Source organism: Dermacentor albipictus, chromosome 3 (assembly GCF_038994185.2).
Source record: "Dermacentor albipictus isolate Rhodes 1998 colony chromosome 3, USDA_Dalb.pri_finalv2, whole genome shotgun sequence".
Lineage (NCBI taxonomy): Eukaryota > Metazoa > Arthropoda > Arachnida > Ixodida > Ixodidae > Dermacentor > Dermacentor albipictus.
Genome location: NC_091823.1, coordinates 103918249 through 103940001, shown reverse-complemented (window position 1 = coordinate 103940001; position 21753 = coordinate 103918249). Strand labels below are relative to the sequence as shown.

General features: G+C 47.0%; 2 protein-coding genes across 4 annotated transcripts in view; one reads left to right on the top strand and one right to left on the bottom strand.

Annotated features, from left to right (window-relative positions):
- LOC139057513 (uncharacterized) overlaps positions 1-21753 on the bottom strand; it is an 84554-nt gene that overhangs the window by 18062 nt on the left and 44739 nt on the right. The gene's annotated exons all lie outside the window — the stretch shown is intronic.
- LOC139057882 (uncharacterized) lies at positions 2008-12032 on the top strand. Of its 2 annotated transcripts, none has more exons than XM_070536649.1 (5): positions 2008-3248; positions 3783-3883; positions 4021-4139; positions 11536-11675; positions 11829-12032. In XM_070536649.1, the coding sequence occupies exons 1-4, from the start codon at positions 2587-2589 to the stop codon at positions 11665-11667; spliced, it is 1014 nt and encodes a 337-aa protein (XP_070392750.1). In that variant the 5' UTR covers positions 2008-2586; the 3' UTR covers positions 11668-11675; positions 11829-12032. The 2 variants fall into 2 exon arrangements, with proteins under 2 accessions (XP_070392750.1, XP_070392751.1); XM_070536650.1 differs by having other exon boundaries at positions 11775-12032.

The window sequence follows — 21753 nt, the reverse complement described above, 5'->3', positions numbered from 1 at the left end:
GCCTAGCCCGGAACAACGAGCGACCTCCGATCGGCGCCGATAGTTTCCCGGAACGGCACCCCGCGCGGTTGCCTCTGTGTACAGAGCGCGGTTGCCTGTGTGTACGTAAACTGGTCTGCAGAGCAGCGGCGAGTTGGTGATGAGTAAACGAACAGTCGCCGCGTCGTAGGACCGGCGCATCGAGTGTATAAAAACTGTGGTTGTGCGAATGCTGAGGACACTTCTCTTGAGCAGTCATGTTAGACTGAGTCACTTCTCTCATGCAGTAATGTTGGACTGTTACTCTTTTTCTCAAGCAGTCATGTTAGACTGATTTAATTTCTGTAAATAAACCCTTTTCCTCGTTCTCGATGAGAAGCAGTTCTTCACTTCATCAACGATCTCAGCGTAAATAAGTTGGACGACGGCATGGGCCAGCTACCTTCGAATTCATGCCGTACTCCAATCTTGGCAAAGGACCACGGACGATGGGATTGAGCCCCCAATCCTGACAGCCTATACAGATGCCTCTAGTTTAACACAATCGTCTACTTCAGCAAGAGTTATACCATACTTCAATAACGAACAATCCTCTCGTGCAACTTTGTCAACAATTATATAACAGCTATCTTATGCGCAATAATATTTATAGCTTCCTTAAGAAAGGCGCGAAAGAGGATAGTTTACATCTCCTTCCAGGCTTAGAACAACAGAAAGCTGAGCTAGTTGGTAAGGATTCGTTATGCAAAAAAGAGGTGAGGCGTGCAGACAGGACACAAGAGAAGAGAAGTGGACAACACGAACGCCGACTATCAAGTGAATGAAGCACAGAGGCGAAAAAGAAAGAAGACACAAAACTAATCTGCGCAAGCTCGATCAGGAATGGTAACACCACGTGTCAGTCGGGTACACGTGCCGGTCTACGTGAGAGATAACTGTTAAGGCACTTAATCTCTTCCTTGTGTAAAGTAATCGAAGGCTTACTCACGCACGCACTTCTGCCATTATAGATATGCCAGGCCTCTACCATAAGACGCGTATTTTCATTCTTATGCCTGTGCAATATCGCGCATTTATCTATCTCTGGCGTGCAGTTACAATCTCGGCTATGTAGCGAAAGATTAGAAGGCGATCCACCGGTTAACGACATTTTATGTTCCATTAGCCTCTGATTGATACACCGTCCTGTTTGCCCTACGTAGAACTGGCCACAGCTAAGGGGAATTTTATAAACCACACCCATACGACAGTCAGTAAAACTGTTGTTCTTATTTTGCTTCTGGACAAATATCTGTTCGTTTTTTGCCTTATACCTGCTTCTTTTTCCTAAGTACGGCAGCGCATATTTTATCTAGCTTATTGGGAGCAGTGAAAGTAACATTAACATCATATCTACTTGCAACATTTTTAAGCCTGTGCGACACTGAATGAATATACGGAATAGCCACTACTCTTTTTTTTGCTATTAATTACTGCTTTCTTTAATCGCGTACGTCCCCCTCGAAACCGACTTCTTTAGGCGCTCAGCCGCAGTGGCCACTGCTACACTAGGATAACCTGCTTCATTAAAACATTGCGCTCATTTTGTGCATGCAGGATCTGGTCGAGAAAAGACTTAAGGCACGACATGGCAATTCCGTTTTTTACTACTTAGGAATGCTTGGATTGAAAGTTTAGCAACGGCTTCGAAGATCTTGGGGAGTACTGCCAGCAAACATGATTTTGTTCGAAGACCAAGGAAATGTCAAGCAGCAGCGCAGAAGACTCGTTCTACTGGCCTCTTCTTGTTATCCACGACTTCAGGTACACTTTCATTGCTCACCCCTTTTTTTCTTTATTTTATCTTTTCTTTACGATTTATTTAATTTATTCCCGCCCCCTCTATTGTATGGGAGAAGCAAGCGAAGGGTGGTGAGGCCTCGTTAATTCACTGCGTCGATTCTAACCACTTTCTCCCTCCCCTTACCCTCCTCTCTTCCAGTCTAGCTAATCTAGTCGAGTATCTAGCTTCCCTCTGGCCTTACACATTCGTAAAAAGGCAGGCGCTGCTTTTGCGAGAGATCACGGTGATTTGCAGCTGTCAAACGCTAAGGTGCCATACCATCTCGTCTCCTTTATTCTCTGCTATCCATGCTCTTTCCGAGAATATACACCCGCTGAATCACCATGGCTCAGTTTGCAATACAGCAGGCCATCGACCTTGAAGTGTCCTTTCCCGCCGGTCATACGTCCTCCAAAAAAGAAAGGAGGGAGGTGGGGGTACATGTTCGTCCAGTATGTCAGAACAAAGGAAAAATTCCAGACAAGTTTTTCGGCCACCTGCGGTTCGAGGGAGAGGAGAAAATCGTAGAACGTGGACACGCCTATGTTGAAAAGCCAACTAAGCTATACACCAAAATCGAACCCGTGAGTGCGCACGTGCCAAATACTTTCAAAGCCGCCAACATAGCAAAAAAACCAATGCCCTTGCCTTCTGCAGTAGCCCACTTCCCGAGCACGCCATAAAACAAGTCGCTGCACAGCAAACGGCAGCTACTCGACCATCGGAGACCTACTGAAGTCGCGCTCCCTACGATACACTCCGCCAACTCCACTTGTGCCTCGAGGATGGCGTCGTCGGGCCGTGCTTCTGCCTCCGCTGCTGCTGGGCTCGACCCTAGTCTGTACGGCTACGCCATGCTTATGGGAATCGGTGGCAAGCTGTCGACGAGCAGCAGCGACGATAGCAGCAGCGACGAAAGCAGCAGTAGCAGCTCTTCCGGCAGTGACAGCGGAAACAGCGACGTCGCGTCGGCCGGCCCGTCCCAGTCAAAGGACGTCAAAAGCGTGCCGTCCACTTCCAGCGCCGCAGCCGTCGTCGTCGGGAGCGAGCCACTGGCCGGCCCGTCCCAGTCGAAGGACATCGAAAGCGTGCACCCGTCCACCTCAGGCACCACAGCCGTCTTCGTTAGGAGCGAGCGACCGGGCGGAGCGTCCCAGTCAAGGGACATCGAAAGTGTGCCGTCTACCTCCGGCACCGCAGCCGTCGTCGTTAGGAGCGAGCCACAGATCTGGATTCAGCCAAATCTCGTCCGCCCGGCGAACTTTCCTAGTGACCACCCGGACCAAGTTCACGACTGGAGCGATTGGCCCCAGTTCCCTCCCAAGAAGGTGGATCCACAGCGGGCGATCGTGGAGAGACTGCCGGCCATGCTTCCCCATGTCATCCTCGTCAACCAGCACGAGTTCCCGCTGCATAGGATAGAACTGCTAATACACACACAGGGCAGGCGAGTGTTTTTTACAGCCGACGCGGTTACGCGCCATTGTACAAGGGGCCGATCCCTAAACGGTTCGCTTTCAGAAGCGTTGAAATATCCTACTCCACAGGTTAGCATGCTGGCTTCTGTTGTTGGCATGAGCTTTCCGAACATACATTAGCGTTCCTGCCGAGAAGCCTCACCTTCCACATCGTGGTGTACATGTTGGTCTGAAAAAAAGACAGTGGACAGTAATGACACGAACGATAATCACCGTCTCAATTTGAGAAGGTATCCCTGCAGTTTACACCGATTCAGCAGTGTTGAGGACAAGCTTATTGGGTCACCCATGTTCATGGCAACAGGCAACGCGTAATTCAGATTCTAGGAACAATCGCCTATGCACGACCCAGGCATATTGCTGTCTGTTCATGTCTTTCTCAGCATGGCATCGTGCAATCGTCGTGTTATAGCTGCTCGTTTCGAGACGTGCTTGCGTATTCGTCGCGTGATAATGGTGTTCGTCAAAAATAACCGTGCCTCGACTATCTCCCTCGCATGCAGGTTCATGAAGCCAGCGCCTGAGTTTCGGATTACAAACTTGATGGATAAGTGGCAGTACACGGTCTGGCTCACCTTCACGGATTACACTGGGCGCCAATGCGGTAAGTGTGAGCGAGACGCTATCGTCGTCGGCCTTATCGCCGCCTCCCGAGAGAGGCGTTTTTCTTTACATTTTTGTGTTTGTCTGTTTGTGGCGAAGTGAATTTAAGCCCTAAAGTGTATCCTTGGACTTGCGCAGTTGGTCAGTACTGCCACCCGGATTCACCGCGGCCCGGTTTCTGGTTGTACGGCCGGGTGCTGTCGTTTTCCAAGCTCAAGCTCTTCTCCAACGAGAAAAACATCCCGAACCCGCCTCCGGTAAGAGTTCGTTCACCGCTTCCACATTTTAGTCGCGATTGCTAGTTGGGTCGCCGTTCGTAAGGTGCACAATACTTGGCGAGTTTGAAGAAGCGTACGCTTTGCACTAACACCCTGGTCAGAAGGCTCTGGGTTTTACCAAGCTCTAGTGCCGTAAATATTCAGTCTAGTGGAGTGTGCTATCGCTCAAAGCTGGCCCGGTGACATTTGGGGAATCCGTGAGCAAGACATGACGGCGTGGGTGCTACAAGTCGTACTGTCCTGTACGATTTTTTGTTAGCCCAGGGAGGAACGGGGTCTTACAATTATACCCGTCGCTACCTGGGGGAGGAGGCTATTCTACAAGTGGCCACCTAGTCGACATTTCCATTTCGTCTGCTGCTGAATTGGCTGCAGCCGCCTGTTTCCTTCTGACGCGCACTCCAGCCCAGCTAAGCAGAACTTTAGCAGTGGACGAAATCGACATGTCCATTTGTTGGACCCTTACAGAATACTCCCGTTCTCGCTTCCTGATTTCTTGCTGGTCACTACGTCTTGTTTAAAAAAAAATGCGGCACAAATGACCAAATGCCCCAAGGAGAAGAAACTCTGATTACGGTCATTTTCGCTGTTATAGAAGCAGTATTCAAGAATACGAATTCTTTGTCGGTGATAGCAACCGATCGCTGACTTATGCATCATTAAGCACGCCTTATTACATGGAACGCTTCTGTATTTTGACGAGTTCGTTTATTTTTACTCGAAAACAAAATATCAGTGTCAAAAACTACCGGTTCACAATGACATAAGTTGCAGTGATTAGACAAGTGCGAACGATTTTCTTTCACATTCGCACTTGTCTAACCAGTGCAACCTATGTCATTGTGAACCGGTTCGCTGAACCGTATGTCATTGTGAACCGTCCTGTACATCGTCCTCATCCTGTACAGCCAGAGTAGGAAAGAGCAAACAATGAGTTCATGATCAGACAATATTTACCAGACATTAAGTCATTGCGAACGCTGTGAAAACGAAGTATTTTTATGCTTCGTGTTTATAGGAACTTCAAGCGAACCGCATGACGCGGCATAGCTAAAGTATGCAAGAAAATCGTTCTTAAAACATTTCACGTCGTTACTGCTCGCGCAATAATAACCTGCCAAAATGCGGCGTAAGAAACTGAAGTAAAAGAACATCAAAATAATATGTTTATGACGAATGATAGAAAAGAACGTATATTCTAATATAATTTGGAGACAGATGAAACTTCAACGCAGTGCTGTCTTGAGGAACCGCTGTTCGCTATTTGTGCCGTGTGCAGTTTAAAACACGGAGGGTGCCAATATTAAATCACCTCACACGACACTGCATCGCAGCTGGCAGAGAAGCTGCAGAAACGTTCACATCATGGAACGAAGAAAGCACTGTGGGCTTCGCAAACACGTTGCTGGTCGGCTTGCAACGATGAATTATCCACAACACAGCATAAGCATAAACAGCAGCAAAAATAGCTAGATTGCTGCTACAATGCGCGACGAAACGCCTACATCTTTCCGACCGTACCATGCCAGCGTCGCAAAGGAACCGATGGCGATTCTTCGTGATTTGGGAAAGTACGCTTAATTCTGCAGCACAGAATTAAGCGTAGTACGTTCCTTCTCCCAAATCACGAAGAATTAATTGCCATCAGTTCCTATGCGAAGCTGGCGTGGTACAGTCGATTGCGACGGGCTCTTGCTTTGCCTCGACTCGGACCATGTCAAATTTGTGCGCATGCGCGAGATAGGCAGGTGTCATTCTTTCCATCCATCCTCTTCGCCTTGACCGCCGCAGAACTGAAGCGCCTTTTTACGCCGAAATATTCCCCCGTCCCTCCTGCCTTGGGAAGGTATGACTCACACTTAGACATTCGCGGCCTCTCGGTGAAAAATGCGGCCGGCTTTTTTGTGCGCACTCCTTTCTGGGAACTGCACTTCGAGGAATGTACATACCTCGTGGCAGAGGTTGAAAAAATAACACCTGAGAAGACAGCCGGCTCAATTTTGTTGTGCATTTAGGGACTGTATATTTTTATATTTCGAGGCAAATATTGTTCTGAAAACCGGCTATTTTTTTCTCCAAATGTAATAAACATAGAAAAATAATGTCGTATTAAATAAATTATGTGGTTATCCTATTTTGCGCAAGAACATCCTTTAGCGCTTGTCGCTTTCAAAGACAAAATTTTGCTCCCAGGCGCCCAGCGCAAAATAATGCTGAAGCCTATTGTAGCAATATTTTTATAGTCAAATACATGTCCGAAGCGTGGTGGCTATGACGTTAGCAGTTTTCAGGCGCCCGAAGCACGGCAGAATCATGGCCTTTGATATCCTGGCTCTTGGTATCTGGAATGCCATAATTACGGATGTCATGGTGACCGCTTGTTGGAGCTCAAAATTTTGTAGCCGTGTTGTGAAGCGAAATCACTGAATATTAGGAGTGCGTAATTATTTATTTTCAATCTGTTTTCACACACAGCAAGCTATCATCGCCGTAAAGCAGATCAGTTAGCATAGTTACTTTGCCTTCACTTAGGTGCAGCGTCCTATTAGTTACCTTTAACGTGCAGAAGCCGTCGGTAGGAGGCAGGGACGAAAGCGTGCGAATAGGGACGCGCACAAAGCTACATTTCTTTTTTATACGGTAAGGGTAATTTCATTTTTTTTTCACAGAAACGTGTTACCTGCCCAGAGTCCAGGTTTTTCTTTCTGTTCTACCTGTGCGCTTACTCAGGTCGACACTCGCGCTCGCTCAGCAGCAGCTGTATTTTGCAGCCTTCTGGATATTTGAGCGACAATGTTCCAGCACCGTGTTACCATGAGTTCCGGCTCTTTTTTCTTCTTTTTAACAAATAGCTTGACGATACTGTGCATACACGTCCCAACTTAGAGCGTGCTATTTATATCGCGGAGTGGACTGATCCGATTACCTCGTTACAAAGCTAATTGGCGGCCTTGCAATAGCAGTGCGGGGTAAGGGCCGATTTACGCTCGAGCTCCACGCCGCACCACCCGCCTGCCCGTACCACGCATGTGGCGGGGTGAGAATTTGCGCATTTCGCAGACTGGTACGCACATTTCGGTTTGCACTGCATGTGCGAGCCCAGCGTATACCGAAATTTGTAAACCGGTGGGCGAAATGTGCAGTTTTCTGCACGACCGCACGCGTCACGGCTCAAGCGTAAATCGGCTTTTAGTTAATCAGCCCCAAGGTCGGGATGAAGCTGTGCAACTGGTGCGCGGCCTGTACAGTACTCCGCTATCACACCGGTCAGGTGGTGTAGCGCAAACACATTTCTCGGAGTGTGCTGACGTCACCGCACGCTCACGTAGTCCAGTAGAACCTTTAAAAAGATTAGTTCTAACAGTTTACGAACATATTTCTTTAAACATTTTAGTAGCACTCCGTCGACAATTCGCTACCGAATTGGATTGGGGCTACGATTTAAAACAAAGAGCTTGATTCCTGAGTATGTCATACATCGGCATTAATGTGTGTTAGAAAAAATTATGAAACTCTCAAGTTACTTCCAATTCTTAATATTTTTCTGCATACAGTACGAGCTGTGGACATACTGAGGATACATGTCCTTCAGGGAAAATATTTTCATGAAGTATGAAAAAAAGTCTTAACAGTTTATTTAAGATGTTATTTATACAAAAGTAAGAAAGAAGTATTTTGACAGTGTATGAACAAATGTTACCAGAATATAAATGTAAATAGACTGTCAATAAAGTAAATAGAAAGTTGGTAGAAGTTCTAAATAATGTTAATAGGCATTTTTGTAATACCCCTGTCAAGCTGGCAAGTTAAGTGCACTTACTGGGAGTGCACTTCTGGACCTTGAGTCACACTTTAGGCAACGCGCTTCTTAACGGGAAAAGAGTGTACTCCCAGTAAAAAAAAAAATGGCGACAGACTAAGAGCGCGTTTTTAAAGATGTAAATTGACAAGAGAAAGCTGCTAAAAAGCGATTGTCTTAAGTGGAATTATATATAAAAACAAACTTCATCTATTTGTCTCAACAAAAAACGAAGACGTTTTTATTATAAATCTGTTGCAAGTCAATGCTGGCCAAGAGGAATGCCTAGCAAATCCAAAACAACATGGCGGCGTGCGGCGAGGCGGCAGTTGATCCTGCTAGAACAGAATATGAGCGAGTATATATGAGCAAAGACGGCGTTCGATATTTAGCTGCACTGCAAAATGCCACGCACACGGCTCAAAGCACGACCAAGCGTGCATGGTCAGCACGCTTTCACACCAAAATAAACAGGAACTGAATGAACATGGCGGCGCCGCAATGCCGCATCATTCTCGCGCTGTTAGTTGCGTACATGATAAATTCGTTTCTTTATTGTGCTGTTTCGCTTCTCGCCAAACACAAATTATATTGTTAAAAGCTGTTCACTAACTGAAATGAACTTCTGTGTCCTTTTTCTATGCATTACATTTTGCGTCGTTGAAAGCGTTGGCGGCGAGGCTACGTACTCGGCCAGCAAAGTGCGTTCCGTGAACGTACTCGGACTTGAGTGCACTCATCTGAGAGTACACTCCGCTGCGCCGTTAAGATTTGTGAAAGTGCACTTAAAAACCGAGTGCGCTCGCCGTAAGTGCACTTAACTTGCCCGCTTGACAGGGGTATTACTCGAACTGCCCACGGACACGAGGCCGTCGGTGGCGTCAACGTAATTGTACTGTTTAATCTTCACCGTCCATAGAAGCCTTCTTTTTCGATGTCTGGAACATGAAAAAAATCGCCAGCCATTTGTCGAAGTATTAGAGAAGCGCAGCGCACAGCATCTGGTAACCTTGCAAAATTCACAACGCAGTGGCCGTTGAAAGTGAGATGGAAAAAGCCGGGCGGCGCAGAGACGATCCGTTCCAAGAATGAGGCCACCCTGCACGGAGCGGGGCAGGAGGCTCGCATTGAGGCACCCAGCCTTATATTTAGCTCGGGCCCAACTCCGACGCGACCTGTACAACGCAAAAAAAAAAATCGTTTTTCTGAGATCACTCATGGACCGATTTTAATGAAATGTAATGCATCCGAGTTATTCGCACTTTCCAGCGCCTATAGGTGGCGCGGAGAACGTTTCAATATGGCAGGGATAGAGGTGATGAGGCGAGACGAAAGCGTGCGCACCTGCAGATGCAGGTGGCCTACGGGCCTCTGGTATCTCTAAGCGCGGTCCTTGACCTTTCCAAGGACACGCAGCGATGCGATGTCGAAGGAGAGGCTACGTTTAACGCTGGCCATATAATATGGCGTGGAATACGAGAAACGACAAGCGCGGCTGTCCAGGCCAAGCGACTCTGCGTACAGACAAGCGCGCCGTAAGAGGCCCGCCGCATACTATAAAAGTTAGTCTGCGATGTAACCGGCGCCGCAAAGATTACTATTTCTCCTTGCGTTTTGTAATTAATACGCGATGTAGGAGAATTGCAACCAATCACTTAATCGGTAACGTTCGGATGTAAAGAAAGCGCAGTACCCCCCTAGCCGCTATATGTGCATTCAAGACGAGATACATGGCTCCATGCACCAGCTTAGTTGCGGAATGCTTGTCAAAAAGGCCACATGACACGGAAACATTTCAGTAGTGTCGATTTACAATGTGTGAGCGGGACGGTGAGTGTGCCAGCGCGCCCCGTTTCCAGCGCTTTCGCGTGCTGTCGGGAAACTCGCACGCGCAGTCATCAACAACCGCTTTAAGTATACGCAGTCCGGGCCCTTGTTTCGTGCAATATTGTCATATAGGAGAGATGCTGAACAAATAAAAAATCAGAAACGCGTGCGCACGACTTTCGATCGGTGCACACCTTTCGCCACGTCCCCCTCCCTCCCCCCTCAAAAGAGAAAAAAAGAAGCGAATTCTTTGTGCATTGACGGCCTGCTTCATTCCCACGCAGAACGACTAAGAACAGTTGCGGAATACGTTACCTAGTTTGCAATGATCGCGACGCAGCGTCAGGCACCGTCACAGAGTATTTACCGAAACAGCGCGAATGCAGGCAGAAAATTTCATGAACGGTGGCACTTCCGTACTTAAATTTACATGGGAATCTGTGGGAACGGATTCCCATGTAATCTGAAACAATGAAATCCGAAACAACATGCTTTACTCAATTATGACTCAATGAAAAAATACACAATTGCATTCTGCTCAATGAACCCCTGTCCTTAAGTAGAGAGAGAAAGCGATGAGTACTACCGACAGCATGGCACCGGCAGGTTCAATGTGTATGCACCCTTAGCTTGTTTCAGGATGGCCTGCATTGTCATTTCCTTCACCAGTGGAACACTGACATGCCTCTATGTTCGCGTTTGATTCATTTTGTACAGGGTTTGTGCAGTGTGGCTTGATAGCACGAGGTTGTGGGTTTGACTAGACTCTGGTAACAAATAGCGAGTGGTATAAAAAAAAAATGAATCCCCATGCTTTCGGAGCCTGTTGAGAGTGCAGGAGGTGCCAGGCCAGTTTTGTGCCGAACTAATTCATGAAGTGTTTGGTGCCGTTCATACTATTGTGCATGGCGAACGCTATCGGTTCGCTGAATGCAGTTTAAACTGCTTTACTTACAGGTAAGTGGGCACTCCACTCGGGTTGAGTAGGCTGCCCAGTCGCACACGAAAGTATTGGTGCTTCAAGCAGGCTGGATTTTGATTTTACAGCGAAGCTGTTAGCCTCTATTTGGTCACCATTTTTCATGTTCGCATCTATCGTCAAAATTGTGGACCCATCCTGGCGACAGTACTAAGACAAGAGCAGTGGCCCCTACCCCAGTGTGGTACAGGCTTCAATCAGTTAGCAAAACGAAGTGAACAGTGCGTACATTCTCTGTAATCGCTCATGCAACGTATACAGAACAATATATATTTCAATAAAGAACAAGCGCAAAGCAATCATCGAAACCACATAATTGATGAGGCGGTCCTGACAACAGTGCGATGCACGTGGTGCTCCCTGCATACATTTCCCGGTAACGATTATTGCTGCGCAAGCTGCCACAGTGATGGCAACATGCAACGTGAGGAGCGACGTTCCTAGCATTTCGTATGTAAAAGAACCAGCCTGACAAATGACTTCAATGTTGTTGCAGCACCGCTATAGGGGGCAGCGTGCTGCCACAATTACCATTACTCTCAAGCAATAAAGCATCGCATAACCCCCTTAGCAGTTGCAGTGTTGGTTTTCAACACCTTTGCTGGACATCCCTTTTCGCAAGGCTGGGACGGCAAGTCAATTTGTATGTAAATATGTTTCATATGAATAACGAAAAATGAGCATGCAGTCTGTTCCCTAAATCAAGGCCTTCCCTTCCCCACTCCGAACTAAAATCTCAACACCAGAAACTGCCCTCCTTTGTCTTGCAGATCAGTCTGAGGAGTTGCCGCACTTACCGTATCCAAGTGAATGTTGGTATTGTGGACGATTACGGACACATCATCAGCGCATCGGTCGTGCGGCAATCTGTTGGTGACCGCTTCATTGCCGTCGCAACCTGAAATTCTAGGTGGGTGTCGTGCTTTGCATTTCCAGTGTCGTGCTGTTTCCTTTCCAAATCTGTGCATTTCACTGTCCTCTTCTTTCTCTCTCTCTTTTTCTCCTACAGCTGATGAAACCACGTTCCGTACTTTATTTTCATTTTCATTTTTTTTGCTTCTAGTCTCAAGCCTCGAGTCAAGAAAAGGTTCAAGACTGAGTCACATTAAGCAAAGCCTCCCTCTGATGCTGTGAGCTCAGTGCGTGGTATTTTACCAAACAGACGATGCTTCTTTCTGCTGAAAACTATGGTTTGCTTTAGAAAAGTGGTTTTTACAATAGATGTACTTATGCAAATTTCACTTGCACGAATTTGTTATGACCATAACCGGAAATTGCAATGTCTTGTAGACTTACCTGACCAAGTTATCATGGTACACTTCAGAAAGAAATAGTGATTTGTTTTCACATGAAAAAATAAAATTTCTTGCATGCAATTCCCATTGCCCCAAGCCTCATTTTCTCATGTCAGGCATGTGGCGCATGCAGAAGCACCCGTAGTATCACGACACACAGCCTCCGAATTTGGAAACAAGGTTTCGAGATAAGTGGGAGGGATTAGGTCACACCCTATGGGCCGTTCTGGTTTTTATTCTAATGCCCACGTCAAGCTTTAGCAAGTTAGACCCAAGTAAATAGTCGCCTACTGAATTGAATTTCAAGTAGGAATAAAGAACACGGCAAACGCTTACCGCGTGGTGGTGAAGAGGGACATTTAGTGGCGACTGCCATGCTCCCTCTCCTTGTCTCGGTAGCGGTCCGTTTGGCGGCTCCTGTCGCTGTATTCCCGCTCAGAACCGGCCAGGCCTATAGACTTCCCTTGGCGTGACGATCGCTCTTGTGACCGGTCCTTACTCCTGCGCTATTGCAAAACACGCGACAGGTGCACATGAGAAATGCGCTCGCGAAATCACAACATGCAATAATTTTCATTCAGTTAAGAGGAAATAAAAGCGGTGCACCTACACATGATGCTGAGTAGGTTCTATGTGCCGTGTACTTTCGGCTAGAAAAGTTTACAAGAGAGGGATCCGACCGCATCTATCGAGCCCGTACATATTGCAATACAACGCCATACTACAACACCACAGATTGAACAGACAACGATATACCCACCTCCACGCAAGACCTCTCACGTGAAGACGCCGTAACGTGTCGACAATTACAAACCAATACATACCCCTATTTAAGCAGAGTACATGCAACACACCCCACTCTATAGTCATACAAATGTCCCCTTTGTGACCATTACGCCTCCCTATATCACACCACATGGGCGTGCCCCAACGTGAAGGCAGCCCCACAAATACCCAACCCCACACCCGAGCAGTAGGAGGCCGTGCTTAGTTCGGACCCTCGTAACCAGCGGCAACAGGTGTGGCGGGCCCCGGAGACAGCAGGAGCCGCCGGAGCCGTGCAATAAGGGCGCCTCCCGCACAAGCAGAAAGACACCTGCTTGTCCTTTCCTTTCTTTAAAAAAAATAAATGTTTCTCCTCCTCCTTCTCATCGAAAGAAGTTTACCAGTAAAATCGTGCAACATCTTTACACATGCAGATAACTTCTGTCCATTCGACCTTTACGGAACCTAACAAATGAAGTGATGCAGCAAGCTTAATTTAACAGGATGCAGAAAAAACTAAAGCCCAAGAACTGCTGATTTATTTATCAGTGATTGGAATATTCTAACTTGCATCCACTTACCGTGTTAAAAATAGAAATCTAATGTGCACCCATCTTTTTGTTAGCGAGAAAAGCGTAGCATGCCTCCTGTTTTGGCAATATGAAAAGACGAAATCTGCTAACTCTATCTTCAGAGAATAGAAATTTATACTTAACGTCCATCATTAGGTGTTACTTAATCTTAATTGCTACAAACAACAACACGTGTTTCATACAGTCCATTGTGTTTGATATTCTACGCTTGTGAAACGACTTCGCAACAAACACAAAGATCTTTCGAATGAGATTTTGCAATCAAAGACAAAGTAGTACGTCATCAATGTCGTCGTGATACCTGAGAATGATAACCGCTGCCATCGCCTGCCGTTTTGCATTGTATCCGATTGCATCACGTGCAGGCAATATTCAGACCAATCTTCAAACGCACAGAGAGAGAGAGAGAGAGAGAGAGATCCGAATTGAGGAAACACCGTAATCATTTGATGCGCTCTATCGTTTTTGCTTTAAAGTCCTACTAGGGAAGGCTGACAATAGGCATTTCTGGTGGATGATGATGTGTGTTCAAGCCATTCACCGTTTCGTAAGCTGCCGCTAAAGGTGGTTGCTATTGGCGCTACCTTCGAGGTCAGGCGCGTGCATGTTTACCAGTTTACCACTCAAGTTGGAATTATTCAGCGAAGGCCAATTTTGAGATCGAAATAACTTGTCTAGGCCAACAGACAAGCACTGATGCTGGCTGGAACCTTCGGTCGGGATTAAACTAACTGAAAAATCAAATTAATAGAATTCTCTTAACGGTCTACATGACCGATCGCAATGGTAACGAGATGCCAGTGAAGGCAACAGTGAGAAAAGTGCACATTTCGTCAATTCCGAAAGCGTGTGCGTAAATAGGACCAAACTATAGATGATGATAGGAACGCAGGCTGTCTTAGGGCCACGAGGACAGACATTATGCAGCTTTAAAGGTCGTCAATCTAACCTGCACACGCAAACTCGGCACATCGGTCCCAACTGAACTAACATATTAGCGGCACTCATTCTGAAACGGTTTACAGCCTGTTGCCAAAGCGGCCCAAAGGGAAGTTTTGTCACGGCCACACTGCCTAGACTATTAGGCCTACTCGGCGCTGCTTCATCGGGCATCGGTGACTAAAGTTACTGTTCGGTGTTGAATTGACACAGATGCATTTGCAGCAGCTGCTCCACATTCAGAAAGCCGACAAACAGGGTTGCCAGATTGGGATATTAATAGCCAAATTGGGCTACTTTTTGTCCGAGTTCGCGTCAGAATTTTCCGTTTGGCTATGTGGCTATTTTTTCGGCTACATCTATTTCCTGTGTAAAAAAAAGTAATTTGCATGTTCTATGTAAAGAACACATATGCTTGTCAAAAGGTCAAGGATAGCGGCCTTTTGATAATTTTAATTATGAAAGCGGGCCTAAGGAAGCATGTCTCCGTCCGCGATCTAACGCTACCCACGCGCGCGCAAGAGAACGTAAAGTGTTGCTGTCTCCACATGTGAGCTTTCGGCGTGCTACGTTTTAAGCATGAGATGCTTCCAGCTCCCGGCGCCAGAACGGAGAGCGAACACCGAGCTGAACCTAACCAAAATTTGCCGAATTTTCTGCTTGCCGCGTGGCGCGTATACGTGGCAATTCGCTCGGGCTCTTCCTGCCCAAATTGCCCCTGCTCCAACGCCAACGTAGAACATATCGTCTTCCATTGCCCCACAGCCACCACAGCCATGCGTTCCCTACACAACTCCAAACCCTCCTCCTGTCTTTGCTATCACTACTACCCGTACCAAATGCCGCCGTCGAACACGTGTTCAGCCAGGTCTCGCTCATTAAAACCGACCTTCGAAATGTATTGTCGAACGAGACATTGGTAGCACTCCTCCACGTGAAGTTTGGCCTGGCCAGGAACGGAGGCTGCTGCAAAGATTTTGAACCGGGCCAAGAATTTTTGTCCGGTTTCAGCTCTGACATTTTGTACGGAACAAGCAGTTCCACTTCGCCATAAGCTCGTGATGCTTAATCGTATTGACACTGGTACTTGTTTATGTTCATCGAGTGACCACGTTTCAGCGCCTAACAACTTTTATCGCACAGCGCAGGACGCGCCTGCATGTATCGGAAGTTTCTGGAATGTTATCGATGGTTCCTTCCGCTGTCTGTCACCGAACCTTGCGTAATTTGATTGCATGCACGCGCGACGCCTATAGTATAGAATTTTATGCAAGGCACGTGGATCCTAGCTATTAGTGTGGAACATTCGACTGAAGTATAAAAGCCGACGCGCTTGCCCCGCTGATCAGATTTTGACGGTCGCCAACTGTTGCTGTTTTTTAAGTGTAGCCTGTTTTTATGGGAACAGGTTTGCCCAATAAAAGTTAATTTCGTCTTCCACAGTATTCCTACTGTGTTCTTTATACGTCACTACCACGTGACATCAGCATGCGTTCTTTATGTATATATATCGTACTAGATTTTGTACCAACCGCCATCTATTGTGTTAGACTTTATCTTGCAATTCTTCGCAGTATTCACTTTAGTGCATTGTGTGGTGTTAAGCGAAATTATCATGAGCTGTAAGTAATAATACTGAAAGCCTGAATGCATGCCATTGCTAAGCGCGTTTGTTGCGCGGTGCTATTTGTGTGTTGTTCTTTTCGTGACTTTTTGTGCTCTGGAAAAAATAAAACAGTGCATTTGCAATGAAGATTGCATTTGCCTTATCATGAATTTGCCTGCGTGCCTGCGTTTCTGCACTTCTTGCGTTTGTGCAACATCTCCTTTCCGTGCTGCATGGCCTCCGTGACAATGCGCGCGGATGTCATGTGTGGTCATGCGTGGGAAATCTAATATGTAGGTATTATTGTCGAAAATTAATTCAACATGCTTAAGAAAAGATTGCACAAAAAATACAAAGCTTTTTGGCTACTGTTGGGCTACGGCGGAGGCCACTTTGGCTGCCTGTGGCTGGAGCGATCTGGCAACCCTGCCCACAAGCTGCCTCACAAAGAAAGGCGAGTGCATGGTATGGCAAAAATCCTGTTCACGGACACCACTTTGCTTGCGACACACCATGCATATATATACGGTGGCCTCTCGTTTCTGATGCCATTTGTGACGCGCTGTCTCTTTTCGTAGCCTTGAGCAACTCGTCACAAGACTAGCTTTGGATTTACGCTGCAAGAACTGGCGTCAAAAGCCGGTTGCATGCATTTATGAACAGAAGAGAGGGTGAGCATCCAGTGAGCCTCGAAATTCAAAACCTTTGGCAGGTGTCGAATAACCCTAAACCTGCCATTGAAAGAGTGTGGACGGCGCATGTTCTTGACCGTCAGCGCTGGCTCTGCGGGCTATGCACGGGGCGAGTCACGTGATGCGTGGCTGTTTTATCATTGACCTAGATTCTCCTGATCATAACCAACCTGTTGTAATGTTGGGGCTAACCCTTCCGTATTCTGGAGAAATACTGGAAAGCAAGACTTTCTGTGGGATAAATGAAATTGCGACAGAACACAGGTCCACCATTAAATGAGAACCTCGTTTGCATTCGTTATGACAGAATGTCACAATTTTATTCGTTCAAGAGGAGAAAAAGCACTTGATTCTATTGAAAAAGAATTACTGCTAAAATAGTTTTTTCTGGACCTTTGTATGCTAGACCCACGGTGTCTACCAAGCTGGCATTTCCAATTTCGCTGTTTTTCACATTTTCCCTGAGTGCCTTCGAGAAAATTCCCTGAGTGACACAGCACTTCGTTTTATGTCAAGACGGGTTGACACCATGTCGCCTGATACTGCCACTCTCTTGTAAGCGTGTAAAAAAAAAAACCCGACGTAATACACTTTCTATAGTAAAGAGTTGTATTTATTTTATTAAAAAATAAAACGGAAGGGTGGCGTTAGTAAAGTGCCCAGCGCATAAAGTAGCTTTAAAAAATTGGTAAAAACCACTGCAAATCAACTCGTACATCCTCAAATACGAATAAAAAGGAGGTGAATACAGAATAAGCTATTTTCGAATATGAGCAATTTCTATAAACTCCTAGCAAGCTCATTGGTACGCGGCCTGAACTTTGTCATCAGTGAGATTCTCCCTCAACAGTTGGTAAGTAAACCTCATCTGTCCTGACATAGCCTCAGCCCAAGCAAAACATCTGAGTGTTGTGTTTCACAGCTTTAAATAATTTATTTTCGTTTGGATGAGGGACACCTGCATCTCGGTTATGTGCCCTCTAGGGAGCGTACTGCTGCAAAACAATTTTCAAACTGGTTCATGAATAGCGGAGATAGAAATACTTCAAATCCGCGAAGCGATGATTTCAGGAGGCGAGGGCCACTGCTAAGAGAGACACTCTTTCCACTTGCCCCGCCTAGCCTCTGCAAGCGAAATTCTTTCCCTGCATTCTCCCATACCGGAGTTCAAGGATCACGTGATGCAAATGTCACGGGCCCGCCTTTATATTTTTTTCTCCTCTCTTTCTTGCTGCGCGGTGCACGTCTACTGACGGCGTCGCGCATGCGCCGTCGCGTCTGTTTCGCGCAGCACGCAAAATCGCGTGCTGCGCACGAGAACACCTGACTAGCAGTATAAGCCAGTGGTACACGAATACTGAGGAAGACACAAGCGGATCATGATCGCAAGCTCGAACGTTGTAGAAAATGACATACTTTCGTTGTCCGCGTGCGACTGCACGACGTGGGAACATGCAGAGGAAACGGATGTACAGCCTCTCTTACAGTGGCCTAAAGTAAAACAAGGACGCACTGACTTTCTGTAAGTGTGTTTTATTATTTCTCGCTACTTTATTTCGTCTATTCAACCAACAGATTACACAAATAACGGATGTTGTCTTAAATAATTCTTGAAGTCACGTGTCACTACGAGTGACGTCACAGCAGTGCGATGTACGTAGGCGTACTTGTACAATTACGTCCGCTCTCCGACTGGAAGCATGGCGCCCCCGAGGAGAAGGGCAGACGGCATTTGGTTTGAAATTTGAGCTCTTTCCGCGGCGTTAAGCGATATAATACTTAGCAGACACGATCGTTAGCGTGCATAGTATGCACGGCGCTTGTTGGCTCAAAATGGCGAGAACTGGTGAGGGGCCCTTTAAGGGCTCAAATCGCTGCAGGCATAATTGAAAAAGCTCAGAAGGCCTGCCAGTACGCTAATTAGGTATATCGGTGCCCGTAATGTGTACGCAGATGGCGGGTGAACGCATGTATAATTAAGCAATGCATACTGTGTCCCATGGCTATTGCCCCTCACGACACTTGTCATACTTCACCGCAATACTTTTGCGTATGCTCCACTACGTAACAAATATGTGTCGAGGCAAAGCTGACTTTCAAAAACCGTCATTGTGCAATGCTTTGTGTTTTCCGAGCTTCGAAACAAATCGCGAGGTCCACGAAGGAGGAGTGGGTGCCGTCGCTAACAATGGCGAATTCTTTAAATGAACAACATGGCACAAGAACGGCAAGAAGCCTAATAGCGAACGTCGAAGCAGTTAGGCCCAGCGTTGCCATGGTTGTGGCCACGGCTGCCAGCAGATCCGCCTGCGAGAGCGCCGGTTTGAGGCGGCATCATCATCATCATCATGCTATTTATATCTACTGCAGGACGAAGGCCTCACCCTGCAATCTCCAATTACCCCTGTCGTGCGCCAACCGATTCCAAGAAGCATCCGCAAATTTCCCAATTTTGTCGCACCACCTAGTCTTCTGCCGTCCTCTAGTGTGCTTCCCTTCTCTTGGTACCCATTCTGTCACCCTAATGGTCCAATGCTTATCTAATCTTCGCATTATATGACCTGCCCAGTGCCATTTTTTTCGCTTAAAGTCTATTAGAATGTCATCAGACAGTAGACAGTTTTAGTTTAGCGTACGCAACTTATAGCGTACGCTATACGCTAAGTGTAGCGTACGCTACGCAGCGCATGTTTTCTACAACTTTAGTTGGCAGCGATATCTTCGGATCTCAGAGGCCAGATACCGTCGTTACGGCTATTTCCCACCTGTAGCGATAGGTGGCGCTGACTAGCGTACGCTTTACCTTGCGTACGCTAAAAAATAGCGGGTCGTTACTGCGCATGCGCTGAACGCTAAACGAAATAGCGGGTAGCGCGCGTACGCAACGCAAACGAGTTAGCGTTAGCGTTTTTGCGTGGTTTTCGGAGTTTGCAAGAAACATGGCGGCGGTCCCCGCTGCCCGCTTCGAATTGAATTTGGCGTTGCTTTTGTAAAATGCAATGCCAAATTTGTAAAATGCACTTCGTTCGTAGCAAATGACTTGTAAACGGCTTTCGCTTAGACTCAGGCCGCTTCGTCTACAGAGTATTTTGGATAACCTCGTGGTGTTTTCGAGATCGCTTCTCGTTTCGAACGAGTCGAAGCCTAACGAAAGAAACGTTCAAGATGTCAGCGCCAGCTATCGCTACAAGCGCGAAATAGCCGCAACGACGGCATATGGCCTCTCAGATCCGAAGATATCGCCGGCCAGCTAAAATTGCGGAAAACATGCGATGCTTAATGTGCGCTATAGTTTTAGCAGTGACGTATTACGGTACGGTAAGTGCGGTATACGGTACGGTATTACCGTTCCGTACAAACTTACAGCGATGACCGAAGACGTTTTAGCTGCGTGGGCCGCTCGATGCGTACGGTCTAAGCAGTGCACGTTTTCTACAATTTTAGTTGGCCGGTGATGTCTCCGGATCTCAGAGGCCATATGCCGTCATCGCGGCTATTTCGCGCCTGTAGCGATAGGTGGCGCTCACATCTCGAACGCTTTTTTCGTTAGGCTTCGACTCGTTCGAAACGAGAAAGCCGTTTACACAGTCACTTGCTACGAACGAAGACAAAGAAAGCATCGGTTTAAAAAGCTACAAGTTCTTTGAAACGTCGTTCAGCAGTCCACGAAGAAATTTTTGTTATATACTAGAATCTGTTACATGCCCTCTAAGGAGTGTTCTACTGCAATAATTTTCCACGTTGGTTCATTCATTGCAGAAACAGAATTATTTTAGGTGCCACGAACACATAATCTCCGCATTCGAGCGTCACAGCCAACGTAGACACTATCCACGTGACCCCTCTGACGTCGCAAGCGAAGTTCCTTCCCTGAAATCTACCGCACCGCAGCCTGAGGAGCGCGTGACGAATACGTCATGGGCCCCGCCTTCCTTTTTTTTGCATCAGTGACGGTCTCGCGCGCGAGCTATTTTCTTTGTCTCGTTTCACTCAGCGAAAGACTTTTGCGCGCTCTGCGACACCTTATTAGCGGTATAAGTAAGTCGGATTTAATCGCTCATACAAACACGCGGGTACAGTAGTAGAGCAGCAGCTTCCAGATCAGTGGTTGCCTAGTCACTCTGGCATACACGGCAATGATCGAGCAGACGCAGCTGCCCGATCTGCCCATGACGGCGTCAGGTGCGTTGCCATTCCTCTTTCGAGAGCCGACGCAGCGAAAAAACTTGCCGTACTGGCAAACGACCTGACATTAGCTCAGTGGAATTCATCCGATTTCACAAGTGCACGACTTCATACCCTGGACCCTACTTTACAACTCCGTATTCCGCCCGAGCTTCCACGACGCGACTGTACCCTTCTAGTTCGTCTATGGCTTGGAGTAGCATTTTCAAATGCGTACTCCTTTCTTATCGGAATGTCCGACAACCCACTTTGTGACTTCTGCGGGTGCAATGAAACAATCGCGCACCTTCTTTGTGAGTGCTCTCGTTTCAACCCGCAAAGAGCAGTCCTCTCAGCCACCCTAGACAAACTGGACAAGCGCCCACTGTCAGAAAACAAGATCCTTGGACACTGGCCTACGCGAACATCAGCGCGATCGGCTGTGAAGGCGCTGCTGCGGTATTTAAAAAACACTGGACTTTCTGACAGATTGTGACTTCACTGTGTGAATCTGGATTGTACGGTGCACTGCATCACAGTAGGAACGCCTTTGCGGGCTGCGTGACAGTGCCCACAGAAACAGTTTGTGTGTACGTGCGTGTGTGTGTAGTTTCTTTTTTTTTAATCCTTCTCCCTCTCACCTATCGCTTCCCCTTTCCCCTCCCCCAGTACAGGGTAGCCAACCGGAGATAATCTCTGGTTAACCTCCCTGTCTTTCGTTTGCCTTTCTCTCTCTCTCTCTCTCCAGATTTATTTTATGCGGTATAAGTCGGCGCCACAGTCACGAGCACTGAGGCAAATGCGAGAGGATGAAAGTGGACGGCGCTGGAACACGGTGGAAAATGACAAGGAAACAAGCTAACGAAACGGAAGTACATCTCTCTTGCTGCGGAACAAAGTAAAACAAAAACACGCACACCTTCGGTTTGCATGT